The sequence below is a fragment of the Dermacentor albipictus genome, chromosome 6 (assembly GCF_038994185.2).
Source record: "Dermacentor albipictus isolate Rhodes 1998 colony chromosome 6, USDA_Dalb.pri_finalv2, whole genome shotgun sequence".
In the NCBI taxonomy this organism is placed as follows: domain Eukaryota; kingdom Metazoa; phylum Arthropoda; class Arachnida; order Ixodida; family Ixodidae; genus Dermacentor; species Dermacentor albipictus.
This window is the reverse complement of record NC_091826.1, coordinates 92055263-92075734: the sequence shown is the minus strand read 5'-3', so window position 1 is coordinate 92075734 and position 20472 is coordinate 92055263. Positions and strand designations below refer to the sequence as shown.

General features: G+C 46.2%; 1 protein-coding gene across 2 annotated transcripts; it reads left to right on the top strand.

Annotated features, from left to right (window-relative positions):
* Nucleotides 1-6010: 6010 nt before the first annotated feature.
* Nucleotides 6011-20207, top strand: LOC135897671 (zinc finger and SCAN domain-containing protein 31-like). 2 transcript variants are annotated; one of them, XM_065426364.2, is made up of 3 exons: nucleotides 6011-6160; nucleotides 6829-6994; nucleotides 19417-20207. In XM_065426364.2, exons 2-3 carry the CDS (start codon nucleotides 6829-6831, stop codon nucleotides 19743-19745), a joined length of 495 nt encoding a protein of 164 aa, XP_065282436.2. In that variant the 5' UTR covers nucleotides 6011-6160; the 3' UTR covers nucleotides 19746-20207. The 2 variants fall into 2 exon arrangements, with proteins under 2 accessions (XP_065282436.2, XP_065282437.2); XM_065426365.2 differs by lacking the exon at nucleotides 6011-6160 and adding an exon at nucleotides 6182-6278.
* The last annotated feature ends 265 nt before the right edge of the window (nucleotides 20208-20472 follow it).

Here is a 20472-nt window from a genome sequence, read left to right as displayed (position 1 = left end):
CCCTTCAGAACGTGTCCAGCCCGTACCGCCCTGCAAGGCCTCATTTGTAGTCTTCCCGTGAGCGCCCACTGCGAGGCGTCCCACTGACCTTTGGCTGCCGTCGAATCCTCATTGTAGCCCTGACCTAAAGAAAACGACCACATTTCCAAATGTTGTCAGTCCTGAGACCATACACATTTCCACATAACCTGGACCACTTCGTACCTCTTGTAGCCCCGTAGGGTTAAAGCCCCATAGAGGAACTTTACAAAGGGCTGGGAGGCAGCGCCGCGAACTATCTGCGGTGAAAGGTGGGAACTAGCACTGAAGCTCAGGCGGTATATGAAGAGCGCGCGTTCGTCTCCAACTCTAGCCTGGCCGTGGCCGATAAAGCGCAGGACTACTTCTATCGAGGGGCGCCGCTGCCATCTACTTTCTCGAGAGAAACCAAAACGGTGGCTTGGGTCCTCAAATAAGGAAACAACAAAGGCCGTATATATTTACAAACATGGCAAAAAAGAAACTAGGAGCGAAAATCTGTCATAATGCAAGTAGCAGTGCTTTGCTATTACAGGTCCGAGCTGGCTGCCTGAGGACAAAAATATACGTCGCAGTATGAGGCATGTGCGTGCAGCAAAATGAAAAGCCCGGAAATGACTCAGCACATGGCAATATTCCCTCCGCGAGACCGATGAGGAACGTCCACTTTCCAGAAGCGTTAGGATTCAAAGAAGAAGGAAGGATTAACTCGTCAGAAGTCGAGACAAGCACGAAACGCTTATAGTATAGGTGAACTAGCCCAGAAGAAATTGATAGGACCGTAGTCGTTGCAATTCGGTTACGGAACGTTATAGTGGTAGAAGCATTAAAAGCGAAAGTTAAGATTGAGTACAGATACGCAAAAGGCTAGATGGCGATATAGGTCGTAAAACCTGATTAAATCAAGCACGCTGGGTGACTATTTGTTGCCGCCCCGTTTTAAAGGAAACGCCAACAAATATCATCATCATAATCATCATCATCATCGTCGTCGTTGTTTAGCAGAAGCACTCGCCCTTGTCGTCTGCTGCGCTCTAGCTAGAACAGCTGTATTTCATGGGTTGTTTGCGCGCACTTCAAGGGCGTGTTTACGTAGCCCGGCGCTCTCCAATTACTTACTATCTTTATTTCTTGCAGCGAAGTTTGCTTCTAGTTGGTTGGGATTTTTCCTCGGCTCGTGCTCACTGAGAAACAGTACCGTCACCCAGCGGCCACGGCCACTCAGGCAGACCTAAAACGGCAGTTACATAAGGACTTTATCTGAGTTTTACGTCGTACTTTACGAATTTTCTAACGCAATTTACTTCGAAAAATTCCATTAGTTCAGTAAGGCACTTGCGCTTGGCGGAGGGCCTAGAAGAATGAGGATGTATGCTGCACTTCCACACACGTGCGTGCGAGCGCGACGTACGTCGCTTGTGGTTGTGGTGGTGCTTGTGTAACGTCGTCTAGCGTCAGTTGGGGTAGTGACACTTGCCTGACTTCGGTTTGTGCTTGTCTAACGTCGGCAAGAGATTCGCTATACATCCACTTTCACAGGGTAGAATGGAGGCAGACACTTAAGAGGGCAGCTCTTCCGCGCTCGTTCCTGGTTTGAGCGTCGGCGTCGGTGTAACCGCACGAACGCTCTCGTGCTTCTGCTCGCGCGGTTCGTCGGCGTCGTCTTCCACAGCTGGCTCCGTTGCCGCCCATCATGATAGCGTTCCCATACCGCTCCTCCCTCCTTCTCAACAAGTTCTCCCCAACCTTATATCCCACCACCTGCCCAGGGTGCGGTGCACCACCGACGACGTTCCACGTCACGATTGAGTGCCAAAAACTACCTAAGGATATCGCTCTTCTACAATCCCCCCAACCAACATATGCGCAGAGGGAGGCGATCCTCCGTCGCTCCGAGCCTCAGGTCTGTCTGGCCCTGATACGACGAGCACGAGCGGTAGCGACAGCCATTGGGGCCCTGGACTGAGGGCCCCAACCACATAAATCATTTCACGTTACAATAAAGTTTCTTCTATCTCTCTCTGCAAAGGCGCTGACGGCATTGGCCCATTGCCAGTCGGTGCGGTGACCTCCGTCTGAAATTCTTTGCGTCAATGTACTGCGAAATGAAAACACGTATAAAACTGCGTTCAAATTTTGCATTAGGAGTACCGTATTCGTCGGACATTTGTTGTTTTTGTTGTTGTTGTGTTAGTTTTAAAATGGCAGCGCAAGAAGGAAAACAAAGATTATATATTCAATGTATCTCCCATATGACCACAGGAGTTCGCCGCCCAGTTGCTATGGCGTTGAGCAGCCGAGCTCGAAGTCAAGGGTTCCGTTGCGACAGTGGCGTCCGCATGTCTATGTGGGTGAAATGTATGAACACGCTCGTGTATACCTACATTCAGCTGCAAAATTTAGCCGGAACATTTAGCAGCATGTCAAAGAATCCCAACTGATCAAAACGAATCCCGAGTCTTCTACAACGGCGTCCCTTATAATCATGTACAAATTTTGTCACGTATGACTTAATTTATTCATTTACTATAGCTACAGCCGTCTCGGTTAGAAACACCATCTGGTGTCAGTTTCATAAAACACCCCTCCGAGCGAGTATAAGCGGCATGCGTGTACCCAGCTTGGGAAACGAAAGGTGATGGCAGGCCTTATTCGGGAGGAATCGGGTCGGCTAATTCAAGGGCATCGATGTCTTAGCGCAAATTTTACATTTCGTTCATAATTCTAGTTCCTTGATATTGCATATATAAAGATTTCTTGAGAACCAGAGTCTCAATGTTGACCGACAGCAGTCTATCTGGAACATTAAGTGCACAACGCTCCGTCATGTAGCGCAATTGCCAACCGTGCATTAACCCTATATTTTTGCAAACTCTCATAAACACTTTCCAACGAGAATATTTTTTATTGGCGTTGGCATGAGGCTTTTTTGGTTCAGAGCGTTTTCGGGCTGCCGAAAACCGCTCGGTTAACGTCAGTTTATCAGCTTAAGAATTAACTATAAAGAAAAGCAGAAAAAAAACCTGCCAACATTTCATTGAATATTTGTTCGTGTCCCCCCTGCCCCCTCCCCCACCCCCCATTTTTCTTTTAGTGGGTCTATAGCACTCCAGCACTCATATTCGGTCAATTGTCCCTCCAAAAACTTCTCAATTTCCTTGTGTTAGCTTCAAATAAGTGTCACGCGTTTACAGAACCAGCGCCTCCTCTATTTTTTGAAAATGTAGAGGAGGCGTTGACAAAACATTATATATGGTTAAAAAACATCATATACAGTGACCACAGTTTAGTGAGGTCTAGGATTTCTCACAATTTGAAAAGAGCAAGAGCAAAATTAGTCAAGAAGAAACAGGCCAACTTAAACGCAGTGAGGGTAAAAGCAGACGAATTCAGGCGGATGCTCTCAAACAAATATGCAAATTTAGAACAGGAAGATGAAGATAACATAGAGATAATGAATGAAACTGCAACTAGGCGGATTTCAGAAGTAGCAATTGAAGTAGGAGGTAAGGTACCAAGGCAACCAGTAGGTGAGCCCTCCCAAGTAATAAACGACCTGATAAAGAAACGACAAAGCATGAAAGTGTCTAACTCAAGCGATCAGATAGAATTCACTGAACTGTCAAAACTGATCGACAAGAAGAAAGTAATCGATATTTAAAATTATAACATCGCCACAATCGAGGAAGCAATAGAAAATGGCCCCAGTATGAAATCAGTGAGAAGAAAAGTTGACATAGGACAGGGCAAAATGTATGTATGTAGTGAAAGGTAAGCGGGCTAATTCCATCAGCAATATTTTCTGATAGAGCAATAGCAGCCGAAAAATTCTGTACTAAACTGTACGGTACCCAGAGCAGCCACCAAACTCCCGTGGCTTCTAATTCAGAGCCTGCAAAACACTGAACTGGAATAAAGTACTCATGTATAGTATATCGTGGTAACCTTAAGGGGAAGCGTTATCTCGGAACCTCCTATCTAAATACATGGAAAGGGAGAAATCGTTTTTCCGGCAACCACTGCATCAAGTTTGATGGTGTTCGCTGCATTTAAAATGAAAAGCTAAAATCTAGTGAGTGTTGGTGGTGAATTTTTTCTTTGTCATCAAATGTTTACTTAGGATAGGCAAAACTGGCAAATTATTCAGAAAACGAAACTATCAAGATTGCAACTCTGTAACTAAGCAATGAGAAATGATATCCGTATATTGTTAATTCCACCTAATAGTGCATTTAAATCGGACAAAGTAAACCACTAATTTGTGAGCAGAAGTGTACGAAAATCGTTGTAAACAATATAACAAATTCACGTGAGATATAAACTGACATACCAAATTTGTCTGCTTTGGATGCTCTAATGAATTCAGTTTACATAACTGCTATATCTGTCCCAGGTGCAGAGCTACGAATTTAAAAGCTTAGTGCTTCGTTTTTTTCCAAACTTAGCCATTTGTGAAATTTAAAAAATAAATCGGGCCCTAATTCGAAATTCCGCTTCCAACAGTCACTAGAATTAAGCTTTCCATCTCAAATGCAATAATTTCATTGAAATCAGCCCAGTGGTTATCTTCGAAAAGCGTTCCTGCACATTACGTGTATATGAATAGGGGCGCCATCGGAGTTGGGCCCGAGCTAAAGCTTCCTCTTAAGAGGAAGCTTTAGCTCGGGCCCAACTCCGACGCGGCCTATTCAAATACATGTAAAACGCAAAAACGTTTTTATGAGATAAACCCTGGACCGATTTTGATGAAATTTGTTGCATTTAAAAGAGAAACTTAAATTCTAGTGACTGTTGGAAGCGGAATTTCGATTTAGGGCTTAAATTTTCTTATAACGATTTTCAAATATTTGACCGTTTGAAAAAAATAGAAGCACGAAGTTTACAAATTCATAGTTCTGCATGAAGAACAGATATCGCGGTTCTGTAAACGGCATCCATTAGATCATTCAAAGCGGACAAATTCAATATGTCATTTTACATCTTACGTGAATTTGTTACGTTGGTTACAACGGTTTTGCAAAAGTTGTATTTCCCTATGATGAAATTTTTTTTATATTCATCTGTAACATATCAATTTCGTCCGCTTTAGATGTACTATTAGATGCCATTCAAAGAATTGTATTATCATTTTAGTGGTTGAGTTACAGAGCTGTAAACTTGATAGTTTCGTTTCTTGAAAGTCTTCGATTTTCACCAATTTTTAATAAAAAATTGACGACCTAACTCAAAACTTCGAAACCAACAGTCACTAGATTTTAAGTTTGTCTTGTAAATGCAACAAACCTCGTCTAATTTGGTGCAGTGGTTGCCGAGAAAAACGAATTCTCCTCTTACATGTATTTAGATAGGAGCACTCGAGCTAAAGCTTCCTCTTAAGCTCACCTCCTTGGCGCGCTGTACGCGCCCCAGCTTTCGTCTCACATTTTTCAATGGAAAAGCGAAAATAAAGCTTCCGTGAAAGTGTTGAAAACAATCTTTCCGACGCGGTGAACCGCACCGGCGAATCAAATTCGTAGTCTTAATGTTCTATCGTCATCGAAGGCTGCGACGTAAACTTGACAACGACGAAAGAGCAGCCTCTGTGGTAGAGATACGCGTGGTTGGGAGCCGGTGCTCCGGCGGAATCGCCATTCACTGCACTTGGATTGTGTGCAGTAAATGTGCCATCAGTGGCACGCGCCCGAAAATCGAAACGCCGGTGTTCTGCTGCGTTTTCTGACTGCAGAGGACTACATCGCGCCCACCGTGGTCGTATAGCTGCGAGCAAGTTCGCAGCCCCACTAGATCAGTGCGTAGGAAATGGCATTCTGGACTTGTCGAGGCATTATGTGCGAGTGTTGGCGTGCTCCAGACGCTCACATAACTGTCGTGTCATGGAGTAGGCAACCAAGGTTTATCCGCAATAGCGACAACCACTGAGTCGGTGGCGCCACCTCGCGAGCTTGGAGTTAACACAATAAACAAAGGACTTCGCGCGGTTTTCGGAGGGCTCCGCCGATTGCAGCGAACGCTGACGCATGCGTGAGGCACGCTAACGGTCTCTCTTCTCAAACCGTGCGATTTGAAACCGGCTTCCCTCGAAAAGAGTGCATTTATTGCACCGCAAGAGCTCTCATTCCGGAATTGAGAATTCGCCCTAAGCGTACGTATTTGTGGATGCCTGCGAGCGAGTCAGACAGCCAGTGTTTGCCCTCTTTTTTTGTGTTCTCCGTGCGTTTGAGCACGCGCGGCCATCGATCTTAACACGCAAGCTGTTGCCTGTACGTCGTTAATCGAACGGCAGTCGTGCATGCGTGTGAATGAGTCGTGTCGATGCATGTGTACCTTTGCTCTCGCGGGCGTTTTTTTTTTCTTTTTTCGTCCAGCTGCATGTGTTGGTTAGTCCAGTTCTGTGGCTTTGTCTTTTTCCTTACCCTTTCCGCGCCGTCCTAAAGCCCTCGCCGCGAAATCGCTCCGCCGTTCAATCGACCTTGCAGTGCTTTATTACTTTGACGAAAATAAGGCGCCTTGTCGAAACGTTGGTTGGGCCAGCCTGAGGATTTTCTTATTTATTTACTGTTGATCCCTCACTGTGAATATTAATTGTTCGGATTTTTTGAAGGTGTTTGTTTTATTCGAATTACACACTTGCATTGTTTTCAATCACTGTGTGCCTCTGTTTCCTCTGATTCCAGTTTTCGCTATAATAGTGTCACGTTGAGGTGGAAAGCCCCTTTCAGAGTGCGTTACGTAGGGATTACCTCCCCGAAAACGTTGTCCTTCTTCCTGAGCTTCTTTCAGGGGACAAGCTGCTTCTTTTTCACTACGCAGATGGCCCCATCGAGAAAGGACGGAGCTGCCACAGCGCCGTCACACGCCCCAGGACAACCGAGCACGAGTCGGGCAGCGCGCAATGCTGAGATTATTAGGCCGCTCGTAGAATTCGCTCTGAAGCGCCTGCAGAAGCAAGACAACCAGGACTGGTGGTCATGGAACAGTGAGTAAGACTACATGGATTCGCGAGTACGCGGCCACTATAAGCGGCTGTCATGTCTCCTCGAATGCGATCAATTCCGTTTCTAAAGCGAAGCTTTCTTGCTGAGTTAGAGGCACTCTTTCGTATATATTTATTTGGCCTCTAATGCCGAACGCACGTAATGGGATGGTGGCGCCGTCTAGGAGCTTTTCAGCGAAGTAGTTTATAAGTTTACTGTTTCAAGCATAAAGTTTCCTCCAGTAATTACTAGAGGGACCTCTGCGGTGCTACTGTCTAGTGTTCCGGTATATATACTCCCGCAGAGAGCAGAGTTGCGCATAGGTGCGCCGTTGTGTTCCAGCTCTGCAGTGAAGGAACTCCTCGAGCGCGCAGGAGGGAAATGCAGCGCGGTGTTCCATTTGCTTTCTTCCCTGCTGGTCGCGAGCTACATGCGGCAATTGTGCGCAGGGGGTGAGCAAGATGGCACTTTTTAATGCAGGCTACTCTCGAACGATTGTCGCAGCCAGAGGGGTGCCAACCCCCGAAATTTTTAGTTTGTATGTGCATATATACACGCACCTATGGGCGTCTTGCGCTGGAGTTTGATAGAGTTTGAGGTATAGTAGCGGCGCCTGGTGGCGGCGCGGGAAACGGCATCTGGGTCGTAACAGCTTGGGGCGTATTGAACCCTGGCTGTGGCGAAGCACGTTTCTAGGCCGAGTTTTCCGTCGTTTCGCACTTTTTTCTGCCCTGTTGCGAGTGCGAAAAGGCTCGTCAGTTTTCACAGACCACGCCGACCACGCTGCGAGCTCGCCGCAGCCTATAGTTTAACGAAAACGGACTCTCCGTGTGCCGTGGGACGTAATGCTAGGAGCAGAAGGAATCGGTGACGCCGATCCGGAGAGACCTAGCCCAGCCTCGAAAAGGCGTCACCGTCATTACATCTGCGTCTTGGGCTGCCATGAACAAGAAGGCCTGAATCCCAACATCAGATTCTACCGTTTTCCTTCAAGTCCTCACGAAGTGGAGCGTCGGGTGCGCTGCATAGCTGCAGTTCGTCGCGCTGAGTAAGCGAAACTTCGCGCCATGTTGACTGCTTCGCCTGTCTTCAAGCTTGCTTGATTATCTGCGTTCTAAAGTTCGGTTTTTTGCACCTACAGTACCGACAGCAGACCGACATAGCAGCAGGCATGGCTGGTAATTAATTCACGATTCGAGACCCGGCCTCAGCGACAATTAACAATTCGACCGATGCGAAGTGGTGAAGTGACCAGGTGTGTGCAAATGAGCACAAATGGTCGGGCTCATTCGATGACGATTCACTACTCCACTACGAGCAACACAGGTTAAGAGAGTTAAATGCGCTCATCCTTGATCTCAAGCCAGCACGTTGAGGCAGCGCAGCAAGGAAGTATTGATTGCAGCACATCGATGTTCAAGCGCTGTCATTGAAACTACATCAAGCGAGCAGCGCACGAGCTCGCGCTGCAGCGCGATTCGCACGTACGTGCGAGCTCATATGCATTGCATCAGTTATTACCAGTTGCTAAAAGAGACAGATGGCCGCTACTACCATGCAGGAATAACTACTTGTTTAGCGTCATGCAGTCAACAAAGGTTGCAGGAGACCCGCCGTTTGGCAGCATGTCGAAAGACCGCTGCCCTCGCGGCGCGTACCGTCGTGTGCTCGAGCAGTTCCGTACACATGATGCCTGCTTATCGCTGCTGTGGATTCAATCATAGCAAGCATTTCCTCGCGTTTGTGCGCCTGAATCTAGCACCTAGCGTGCAAAAAAATAACCTTACCTGAAGTTCCACTTCGTATGCGACTCGCGTCACTTGCGAATGACACGGTGCTAAAACTTCGCCGCCTAGTTCTTGAACGGCGTACACGTATTCGGCACTGCATAATTTCTTGCCTTTACGCAGCGTGTCACCCCTGAAAAAATCTTCGGCGCCCGATATTCGCTGCAGGCCGTGAAACAACACAACCGAAAGTGGGGGGTCCATATTGTAAACGTGCTTTCCGAAGCAGACGACCGAGCTTGGTACGACCCATTTTAGCACAGAGGGCGCTTTTTAGCACCTTTTTCGCAGCGCCCCCTGGGCAATGCAAGAGTCCCATAGAAACACGCACAAACGTACATATATGAGCCCATTCGATCCCTCGAAATAAAATCCTGACTATGCCCGTAGCTCGAACAGCTCAAAAATTCGCGCGCAAACGCGCATTACTTTGCAACAAGAGCGGTGCAATGTTTTTCAACATGCATATGAAGTTTTCTCGCGGAGGCCGAAAGGCAATAAATGTTTGAAAGGGTGTTTAAAGAAAACTTCGCTCAGGTGTGGTGGACAACTATGCGAGCACATTTTGGCTGCCGAAAGCACACAAATAATGATCGTGGCCAAGACAACTATCGTGCCTGCAGTTATGTCAGTGACCGTCAACCGGGACCGTCATTCGCATCTGCTGCACGTTTTCGATATATGTGGTGCAGACACGTAGATTTAAACGCATTTCAAATGTTCACATGCGCACATTTAAGCAACGCTTATTTTAGCGATTCATACCTCAAACTTAACAGCTGCTTTGCAGCAAATCTTTGAGTGGAAAACGATTCAAGATGCACGAGCTTCTAGATCAAATTTATTTCGTACCTGGAATGAATGTACAATGGCTGGTGGCAGCAGGGGATGAGTGCTGGTTCTTGGAGCCTTGGGGGCAGAGTTGAAAGCCACTGGAAAGGCAACAAATTATTAAGAGTAACAACAGGTTATTTTTACTGCACTAATCACATAATATGGCAAACTTAATTAAATTTCAAAGCAATTCACACATTGCAGACTGTAATATGACAACACATTTTTCTTTATCTCATTATACTACTCAGGTTAATTTACTATAACACAGCGCTTATTAAACGCACAAAAATAATTTAACTTTCCTCACGTGGACTAAGGCTGATCGAACAAGCAACATATGGCGGGCGGTAAATGCTGAAGCTATCACAGCTGTCTCATCAGCGGGAGCGCACGATGTTTTCGCATACTACAAAACAATGAACACGAGTACATTAATTGACCTCACATGAAAGATCAGAACGCCGGCAAAAAAAACAGTACAGAAAAGTCAGGTGCAGCGAGCAAATCGTATCTGCTAGTATTTACTCTGTTTTGGACACTGTTATGGAGCCGCGTAGTCAGAACAATCGTACAAGCTACACTGCGATTTGGGCGAGTTCGTAAGTTAACATTCTTGGCATATATCTGCAGCGCGACACAGGCCATTCTTTGTCCCGCGTCTGTGTCGCGCTGCACGTATACTCCAAAAATTGCACAAGTGAACAACCTCTCATGCCAGACGTACGCATTACAGCGTGTATAGGAGTGTTTGAAGTTTGAAGTTTGAAGTTTATTATTACACAATATAATACAATTACAAAGAAAATGTAATACAGAAGGAGGTCCCAAAGTAAAAACTGTCAGGGGGACCTCCTGTTACAACATGCACAAAATATGTAATATAGGATTAGCAACGAGGGTAAGAACAGCGTGAAAATACAATAAACATATTAGAAGTAATTACTGAAACATAGGGTAGTTGAAGATTATACAAAAATTAGGAAGAATAATTCCATATTGAAATACACTTGAAGGTACTATCATCACAGTAATTGAATAGAAGTATAATGATTATGAACAAAAGTGGGCAATCCAACAGTGCAACAAAATTAATTTACAAACGACTGATAATCTATCAACATAAATCGAGAAAAATAATGAAATATGGCTACACAGTAATAAATGTATACACACACGCACACATAGATACACACCTATATATAGACACACATATAAAAGTATGTACACTTGTCGAATAATCAGGTAAGGTATGTTGTTAATAAGAACTGTTTTAGAAGCCGCCGGAAACAGTGTAATGAAGAGCATGATTTAATATTTGATGGCAGTGAATTCCAAAATGAAATTGCGGAAAAGAAGGCTGTCATTTTACCGTAGTTAGTGTTGACTTTAGGAAGCAAGAGATTATTATTTTCAGAAAACCGCGTGTTATTTGTATTGAAAAGTTGCGTTGAGGGAAGTAACTCAGCTGGAATGTCACTGTTTCTACTTCTATATAATATAAGACATAGTTTCAGTTGAAATGTGCATGTTAATGGTAGAATCTCAAGAGTGCGAAAAATGGGCGCTGCTGATGTGATGTATGAACTGTGGGTAATTATTCGGACCGCCCGGTTCTGAAGGTGAATGAGGGTTGTCAGATGTGCAGGATATGTGTTGCCCCATGATTAAATGCAGTAAGTAAGGTGACTGTTAATGAAAGCGTAGTAAAGTGATTTTACTATATATTGCTGAAAACAGTGTCCTGTTCGAATGAGCACGCGGATGCCGAAAGCAGTCTTCTTAGTGACAGAGTTTACGTGAATGTTATACTTAAGTTGGGGGTCTAATGTAACACCAAGGAAAGTTACAAAATTAGATGGGGTAATGACGTAGTTATCAATGTATAGTTCAGGGGTTCTTGTGGGCGTTTTTTGGGACGAGTGAAATAACATAAACTTTGTTTTAACAGGGTTTACGTTTAGCAAGTTATTTTTACACCAAGACACAAGATTCGTGACATCGGTGTTTAACTTTCTGAGTAGACTGTTAATGTCTTTATCACTACTGAATATCGTTGTATCGTCAGCATAGAGGATGCACTCAGAACTGTTAAGCGATGATGGTAAGTCATTAATGTAAATGAGGAATAGCAGAGGACCCAAAATTGATCCTTGTGGAACGCCCTGGTTCGTTGTTATTGGGGTGGATAAAACGCTTCCATATCTAACAACCTGGGTTCTATTAGTAAGGTAGCTTTGCAAAAGAGCTAAAGCAGGTCCACAAATTCCAAATGATTCAAGTTTAGCGTACAAAATGGAGTGGTTAATAGTGTCAAAAGCTTTAGTTAAATCAACAAATACCGCTCCCGCCCATAGCCCATTGTCGATAAACTGCTTTAGGCTGTCAGTTAGTTTTATCAGTGCTAATTCAGTTGATAAGTTAGCACGAAAACCAAACTGCTTAGAAGTTAAAAGGTTAAATTTTGTTAGGTAGTTCGTTAGGCGATTAACAAGGAGCTTCTCAATTACTTTACTAAAAAATGGCAGTATCGTTATAGGGCGATAATTAGAAAAGATATTTCGATCACCTTTTTTAAATACTGGAGTGACTTTTCCTTGTTTGAGACTCGTTGGAAAAACGCCGGTACGAAATGCAGTGTTAATAATATCAGAGAGGACAAAAGATAACTCACGAGCAACAAGTTTGATTTTTGATGGATGAATTGAATCTAGGCCACAGCCTGTTGTCTTGAGCCCTATTATAGTGCGATGAACTTCGTTTGGCGATGTGGGTTTTAAGAAAAAGGAGTGAGGCACGCGGGGCAACTTGGGTAAGTTAGGTACACCGGCTGCAGAGCTCTTGAAAAATGATTCATTAAATGAATTTGCGACATCTATAGGATCAGTTAGAGTGCTGGTGCCGTCAGTAAACCCTGTCACAGGTGTGTCTTGTTGATTAAGATTTAAAAATTCTTTAATTACATTCCAATTTTTTCTCCAGTCATTCCCATTTTCGAGCACTTTATTTTCATAGTAGGTTCTCTTAGCCTGTTTAAGTAAGACGGTGAGAGTTTGTGAATATAATTGGAATCGAGCCTTAAGGGCGAGGTTAAATGGTTGGAGTTTTAATTTTTTCGAGATAAATACAGCTTTAGTGTAAAAGGCCGAATTCACCTCTGTGAACAAGGCGAACGCACCTCCCATGTCCTGGTCCCTTTCGGAGCTGGTCGGTCTGGTCCGTCCGCACGGCACCGCGTAAGAAGCTTTGCCACCTTCCGTGTGAATTGTGCAGTTTGGTGCGCTGCACCCCGTCATACTGGAATACAAGTTTCAAAATGATGTGTTTCGTACCACTTCACCAGAGTTATTACCTTAATATCGTCGGACACTGTACCTGCAACCCGGAGTCGATCGGTGCAACGCACGCTCGACGGTCCGCTGATTGCGATTTCGATGGCACTGAGAGAAACGAGTCGGCGCCGCGCCCGTAAAGTTCGCTTCGCAGCGGCGCAGTTGAACATTTGACGTCATTTTTGTACCACATGATAGCGCTCGGCGAATACCGGTGCGAGCGGCGCCGGAAAAGTTATTCCCAAAGAGTTTCATGAGTTGACAGCTGCGCCGGCGCTGGAGCGTGAGTCATTAGCAAGGATTCCAGCTGCATACACGCGCGCAACCAACCAGAGCCGTTTCGCTTCCGCCGGGGAGGGGAAGGGCAGGAAAGCGTCTCGCGTGCGCTGCGCCGGCTTCGTTTCCTTCCAGTTCAGTCTCTTGTGCGTTCTCCAGAGGAACGGGCAGCCTTCGACGAGCGGCGGTGGCGAGAAGTCGCCCGTGGAAAGGCTCACTGTCGGCGCGCCGTTAAAGCCACTTCAGCTCTCGTAATCAGACAGCAACGAGATCTCGAGCTGAGGGAGAGGGAGGCCGAAGCGATCCGGCACCGTTACCTGTGCGTTACTTAAGGTGCATTCACACGACCGGACGGAGGAGGAATTTTCGCAGCGGATCGCGCATCACGTGACGCGCGCGTCATCAAAACTTGCCGCCCTCGCCTTGTCCGGCCTCCTCCGCTCGCGGTCCGGATTGAAAATGCTCGCCGGTATTTCCATCCGTCCGTTCGGCGGTCGTCTGGCCTCAATTTAACGTAGTCAGCGTCAAATCTGCCAACATTGGACGGGTTGGCGTGGCTACGATGGCATGTTGTCGGCTTGATGCATCCGTGGCTTGATGCCACGTGTGTTTTTGTTGTGCAGGAGTCACCGCATGTGCTTTTGTTGTGGTGCAGCGGGAAAGGCGAGTCGTGGTTGCGCGCGCATTTCTATCTAGACCGCGCAGCCTGCGTGACCTCAACATGATTGAGGTGCACAAGAAAATGCTAAGTGACGAAGCAACCGGTACTTTTTTTGCTCTTTTTGATGGATTCGCAGCGCTATTGAATGTAGAGCTCACCGCTTATGCAAGCGCGCAGCTGCGTAACAGGCTATGGCAAGAGATCGCTCTCGAAATGGCTCAGCGGCATGCAGGATCAGCACCTTACTCTGTCGGCGTGTATTATTAGCTATAATGTCATTTCTGGGATAATGACGTGCTGCGTAATCAAAAAATAAAGAAAGAGAGAGGGCAGGGCGCTCTGTCATTTCTGCGCTCAGCCCTGTCTCTCTTTTTTTTTTCTTTTGTGGTCAGCAGCATGTTACCAGTTGAATATGAACCATGTAGCCGAAACATTTACTTCATTTTTGGGAATGCTCTTCTAGATTTGACCCATTGTTTTCTTCATCTGATTGAACCTCTGCAGAGTTTCTAAAAACGGTTTTCGCGAACAAACGCCGCACCTTCAGGAATTTTCACCCAGAGGAAAAGCATCATCTCCTACAATAACCGGGGGCATTTGAAGATCCGGCGAACTTGCCACTTTTACGGTTTTGGGCCGTCCCGCATTTTATTCCATCAATTGCTTTTCGCAGAGGTGTTGACTGCCAAATTCCGCCATCACCTTGTGAACCAGGGGCGCCAATGTCCAAATAGCGAAACCTATAGTTCGCATCAACAAGCGCAAATAGCACTATGCTGAAGGTTTTATTGTAGTTGAAATACAAAGAGCCTGAATATTTGGCTTGATGATGCACACATGTTTTCCATCTATAGCACCAATACAATTGGGGAACTGCCACTTTTCTTTGATGTCTTGCATGGCTCTAGACCACTCTCCGTCAGTCTTGGGGGTCTTCAAGAATTCGTCTTTCAGCTCCAGGCAGATTGCCACACATGTCTGTTTTATGAGCTGGTTGACAGTTGAGTGTCCTCCCTGAACTGTCAGCTTAAGAGTAGTGCGTTTCTCCTATTAAAAAAAGAAAAACAAGAAATTGTTGGTTACGCCAAAAATTAACAAAGAAAGACAGAACTCCGCATTCGATATGCACATCTGATATTCACACTGGAATCTGTGTAAAGCGGATCTCTTATAAAGCTGCTATTTTCATGCTATGAAACTAAATTCCATGCACACAGTTGTCTTTATTTCACCATATTTCCAACATTCTTATGCAACATGTTTATACGATGTTCATGCGCCGTGCCGGTCAAAACAATTTAGTGCTGTTGATGCGCCGTAGCATTTGCTATATCTACGCCGCAATACACGAACTGTTCATTGCGAGAGGTAAGGGCATTCACGTCACAACGAAGATGTGTTTGTCATTGTACACACTACACAGAGATCTAGGACGCTAAAGAGTGGTTTGGTTCTTCTTTTTTTTTCGTTTTATTCCTGCGTCCACGGGCTAACGGAAATAAGTGCACGCGCACATTACACGCGACGTGAAGCGCGCACTTCCCAAGAGAGTGGCAGCAGTCACAGTCGAGAAAGCTGGGGGATGCCTTTGCTTTAAAAGTCAGCGCGCCTCATGAAAAGTGACGCTTGATACTTCATATTGAAGCAAACGCTAGTGCTTACCTGCGGCGAGAAAGCGAAGAGTGATTTGAAGCCGTGTCTTCGCTGGCACAGATGATCTCACGATGGTTTCTTGCCGCTCGATTGTATGTTGAACGCGGGCCAGAAGTTCGAAAAACTGCGTGCTGCTGACGCGCAGTAGGCGCTTGTATTCGTCCGGATCACACTCGAGCAGATCTTCAAAAAGTAAGCTCTGAACACAAAGCGTATTCTTCGACATCCGTGGTTTCTTCCAGCATAATCGTTTTCTTTTTACAGCCTACACCTAGCCGTCTTCACTCACTTCGAGTAGAACAGCCAACGCGGACAAACGCCGCCTCCGATAGCTGTCCATCTTGGAATGCGCACTCGTACCCAGCAATTTGGCAACGTGCGTGGCGTTGCCGCCGAGAGTAAGCACGCGGATTCCGCAAACGGCGCTCCGGCTGTGGGAATGCGACCTAACTCGGCTGCACGGATTCAAGTGATGACGTCACTATTTTGTCTGCGGAGCAGGCGGGATTTTGCCCTCCCGTGTGTATCCACCTTTAACCGTAACAAAGGTCAGGTGCACGCAGGACAAGCTTCGCTTACCCCCATTTGCTGGTAGGGGAAGGGTCGGTGATCTTTTTTTATACCCCACACACAATATTCATAGGTGCGCTAGCCGATTGATTCACTTATTTCCTTGACGTGAAACAGTTTTGCGTCTTTAAAAAACGTCTTTTTATACGCGCGGATATCTGTCTTTGTGCCACTAGGGTGAAAGCTGGACGTCTCGTCAAATTTTATGGGTGATCCTGACGTCACTGCCCAGCCAACGACATCTTAGGTCGAAGCAACAAGCTTTTATTTTCCTATTGGCTATGGAGCAAGATTACCTATGCTGTGAGCATATAGAGCAACTGGCTCAGCTCTTTTGCAGAGGGGAAGGGCACGTGTGCTGCGTTTTGGTGAGTGGAGTGGATTCTCATTCCTTGGTTGTCAACAGGGAGGTTTAAGCGAAAATTGCCTCCTTGGTTGTCGCCAACTACAGTCACGTGTGATGGTGAGTGACGTTGGTGGCAGTTCGTTTTACGGAAAAGCTTTTGTGCCTGCGATCTTGACTTTAGCCAGGACGCGAATCCCGCGACAAGGAGGGAGGGCGCGCGGCGCGTGTTTTGAAATTTTAGCGGTTATCGGCGGGCGCACAGCGCTGTGATACTTTGCAGACGCTATCGTCAGCGCGCCATGAATGTACTCTGCATTCGTTTGTTTAAAATGGCCAAACCTTCCGAGAAGCGCTTTAAAGGAGCATCAGTGATTTAATGTACGCAGGGCCGATGTCTACGGTTCAGTGCCGCGCGACATGTTTATGTGAAATCGCGATGAAGCATGCTACCTGTAACCGCAGTTACGTAATCTAGTCCAGTGCTCAACGGAAACCCTTCTAGTCAGGAAGGAACATAATGGAAGCAAAACATACTCGTCAAATGAAAATAGAAAAATCTCATGCAGATCCACTGCGGTTAATTAAATGTTTAGCAGGTAAGGGCGATGCGTGCAATTTAATGGTGACAGGTGTAGGCACAGAAAAGTACGGAACGTATCGAGTAACATTTAAGGGATTCTGCATCTTCTTGTGTGACATTGCGACGTGCCCATTCTGGGGGACTCGCCAAGAACGGGAAAAACCTCGGTGGCACATGTCGAATGGGTAAATCAAAGAATGTAATGTAAATAAACTAAATCGTGAAATGTAATTGAACATTCCAATAACATACCCATGTGCTTTAGAGAGATCTGCGAGTCGACATTACACCTTCGTGCTTTATGCAGGAATTATACACAGTGGGACACGCCCATTCTGGCCGACCTATACCACCAGCAGCCGTGCCAAAACGGGGCGTGAAGGCGAAAAGTGTGCTGTAAGACTAGTGCTTTTCATTGAATTATTTATAAAGCGGCTAGTTAAGGGGCAGAGTGAAGAACAAAGGAGGCAAAATATTGATCGATTGATTTGTTACTAAGGCGAAATCCCCAAATGGCTCATGGCTCGAAAAATTGACGGTCCGGCGTTATGGCACCAAAATTGATCGAAATCGAACCCACCACATTTGGTGTTAAGGCGAAGTTCATTAAGACAGTTAACTAAGGGAGTTAGTTAAGCCACTTGAACCCACGATCTTTGCTGTTAATTAAGGCGAAATTAATTAAAGCACTGTTATAAGATATAGTTAAAGCATTCGAACCTACGACCGTTGGTGGAAGAAACAAAAGTAATAGGAAGTAACAACGCACTCTAGTGCGAATGTCAAGAAATTTTATTAATGCCTCGTGACCACGCAGACTTTCGCCTTCATTCTCTTTAGCGCATGCTAAAGTGACGTCAACATTTTTTAGTGCAAATGTTGGCAACAGGTATGACTCCGGCCTCCCCAGGATAATAAATTGCTACATGAATAAGAGAGCAATGAGACGTTCTACGTGCATCCGTAAATCGGAGGTATTACAATTCGTTGTTGTTTTTTATGAAGCACACCAACTACAGCGGCAGTAATTATTGCTTATTTGTCCATATTCTTTGCAAGTAACCTGCTCGGTGCAGCTAGGTGGCTCTGGTGCTTTGCAGCTGAGCGCAAAGTCGGTTTCGATTACCGACTGCATTCAAGATGGAAGTGCAACACTAAAATTCGTGTGCCATGCTTTGAGCTCAATTTTTTTTTAACTCCCACAACATAAATAATCCAGCGCCTCCCGTTACGGCATCACTGATACCACGTTGACTTTGGAACGTGGACCCCAGTAAGTTATCTTTTGTCTAAGACTAGCCCAGTATCAAGCCTGTTAGTGACTACCAGACATGCTCTGTTATCTGCTGGCTGCACATTTGTGTATAGAAGCAATAGAAGAAAAAAACGTAATATGTTTACAATCTCAGCTCTGCTCGTTTTAGCAAATTTAGATAACCATCCGAACAGCCTGCGTAGCTTGATGTTAAGATGGTTCAAATGGAAGTGGGTGAATTGACCGCCTAACGCTCGAGCTTTGAAGATCTTAATCTACATTGATTAAGTGGAAGACGTCAAGGTTAGCTGAGGTCACGAGATTCAAATGATGGCAAACGTATATAGTCGTATATCGACTTTCTCATCCGCATGCTCAGCATAATTGTCGTCGCAGCTACTTTGCCCCTACCCTCCTTATTATTCCGAATATAACACTCGGAAAGACCAGACCAGCGTAGGATAACACGTTGAAATAGCAACTTAAGTCCCGTTTGTCTAACCGGTCAAGGGGGAGGGAGATATGTCTAAGTTAGGGCTACAGTGAGTGGAGTGTTTCTTCAGCTTTAATCTGAAAAGAGACTTCAATATCAGAAGCATGGCCCGATATACAAAGCAGAAATGTCTTCCCGTCGCTTATATGAGCAAAATTGTTGTTCACTCTAGTCTTCTATGCACTCTCATTTCTGCGGAACTGAATACACGTTATACCTACTGCGGGCGGTGGTTGCCACAACACTAAACCGCGCTCTGCAAGCCATAGCCAGTCTCTGGTAAAGTTCGACCACCGGTGTTCTCAATAGTGTGCACCCAAGCTACGTTTTTGCATGCCGCCCACAACGGAATGCGGCCGGATATCGAACTCGAGACCTTGTGTTCAGCAGCACAATGCCATAGTAGGTGGCGTCCAGGTGTTGTCCGAATCCAGGTGGTATCCGAATCCAGGCCGCAACTAAACGGCTGCCTCCGAGACAACAGAAGCGGATCTCGAAGGCTTTGCTTTTGCAGATTGCACGCACCGTAAGCGATCGCGGAGCCGGAAAACACCTCAGGGCCACCATGTTTTAGACACCAGTGTGGCGAGTCTGTAAAACGTTTTCTTCTTTTTTTTTTATCCCCGGTGCATTTCAGGCGAACAGAAGCGCAGCTCGAAGCGGCAGAAGAAGCCGGCCGACGAGACTCAGTGCAGAGTTTGCAAGGAGCCCACGGCCACCAGGGGCGTCGAGGTGCAGCACGCGATGGACCACGCGTTCGAGCTCCCCTACCGCTGCCAGGAGTGCCACAGGATGTTCGCGCGCAAGTTCGAGCTCGAGTGGCACCTGCGCCAGCACACGGGCGTGCGCCCCCTGCCGTGCGGCCTGTGCCCCGCGGAGTTCCTCAACGGGCGCCTGCTGACCGCCCACCACACCAGGCACCACGGGCTGCGCTTCAATAAGCGGCACCGCTTCAAGACCAACTGAGCCGAACGCTCAGGCCCTTCTTTTGGGAGCGAACTGCGCTGAACGCGGCACGCTAAACGGGAGGACATTAATGGACGCCTCGCTGCTCCGTCCCGACGTGCTATACGACCCCTTAGCTATAGTACACGCAATCGACGTCCTCGTAATACACTCGGTACTGGCTCCTGCATTTGAAAATCTTGCTTGCACTTGAGTGCTGCTTCCGTTGTGACAAACACCACGAAACGCAAAATCGTATTCACGTGGTTGTTTTCTCTGTCCTGTGTTTGGCACAGTTCGCTCTCAAAACATCTATAACGAGCTCAATCACCAGGTGTAATAGCTCAGTCTGTCATATTTGTTTTCTGCGTTTCCTTTCTTCGCCACAAGAAAGTACTTGGCGTTTTTTAGAGGTCGTTCGATATGTATTTCGTACTCGATTTCACTGTGTCGACTGATCCGTTTTAATAAAGTTGCAAATGTTCCGAACTTCTCGTGTCGCTTGCATTTTGGACGCCCGTATAATTAAATGGCCGGTTGACCGTATCGCGTTCCCCCTGACATGTTCCTTGAGAGCCCCTATTAATTCCTCATTTTTGCCTAGAAATTCCTCCGCGATCCTCTGCAAAGTTGTGCTGGTCGCGGATTTGGACTTTTCCGGGCTCAGTGTGTCTGTAGCGAACTGCAAGAATGGATCCGCCACTCAGCTAGATGCTCCAATATCCACGGAAGAGATTTCTGCGGCAGC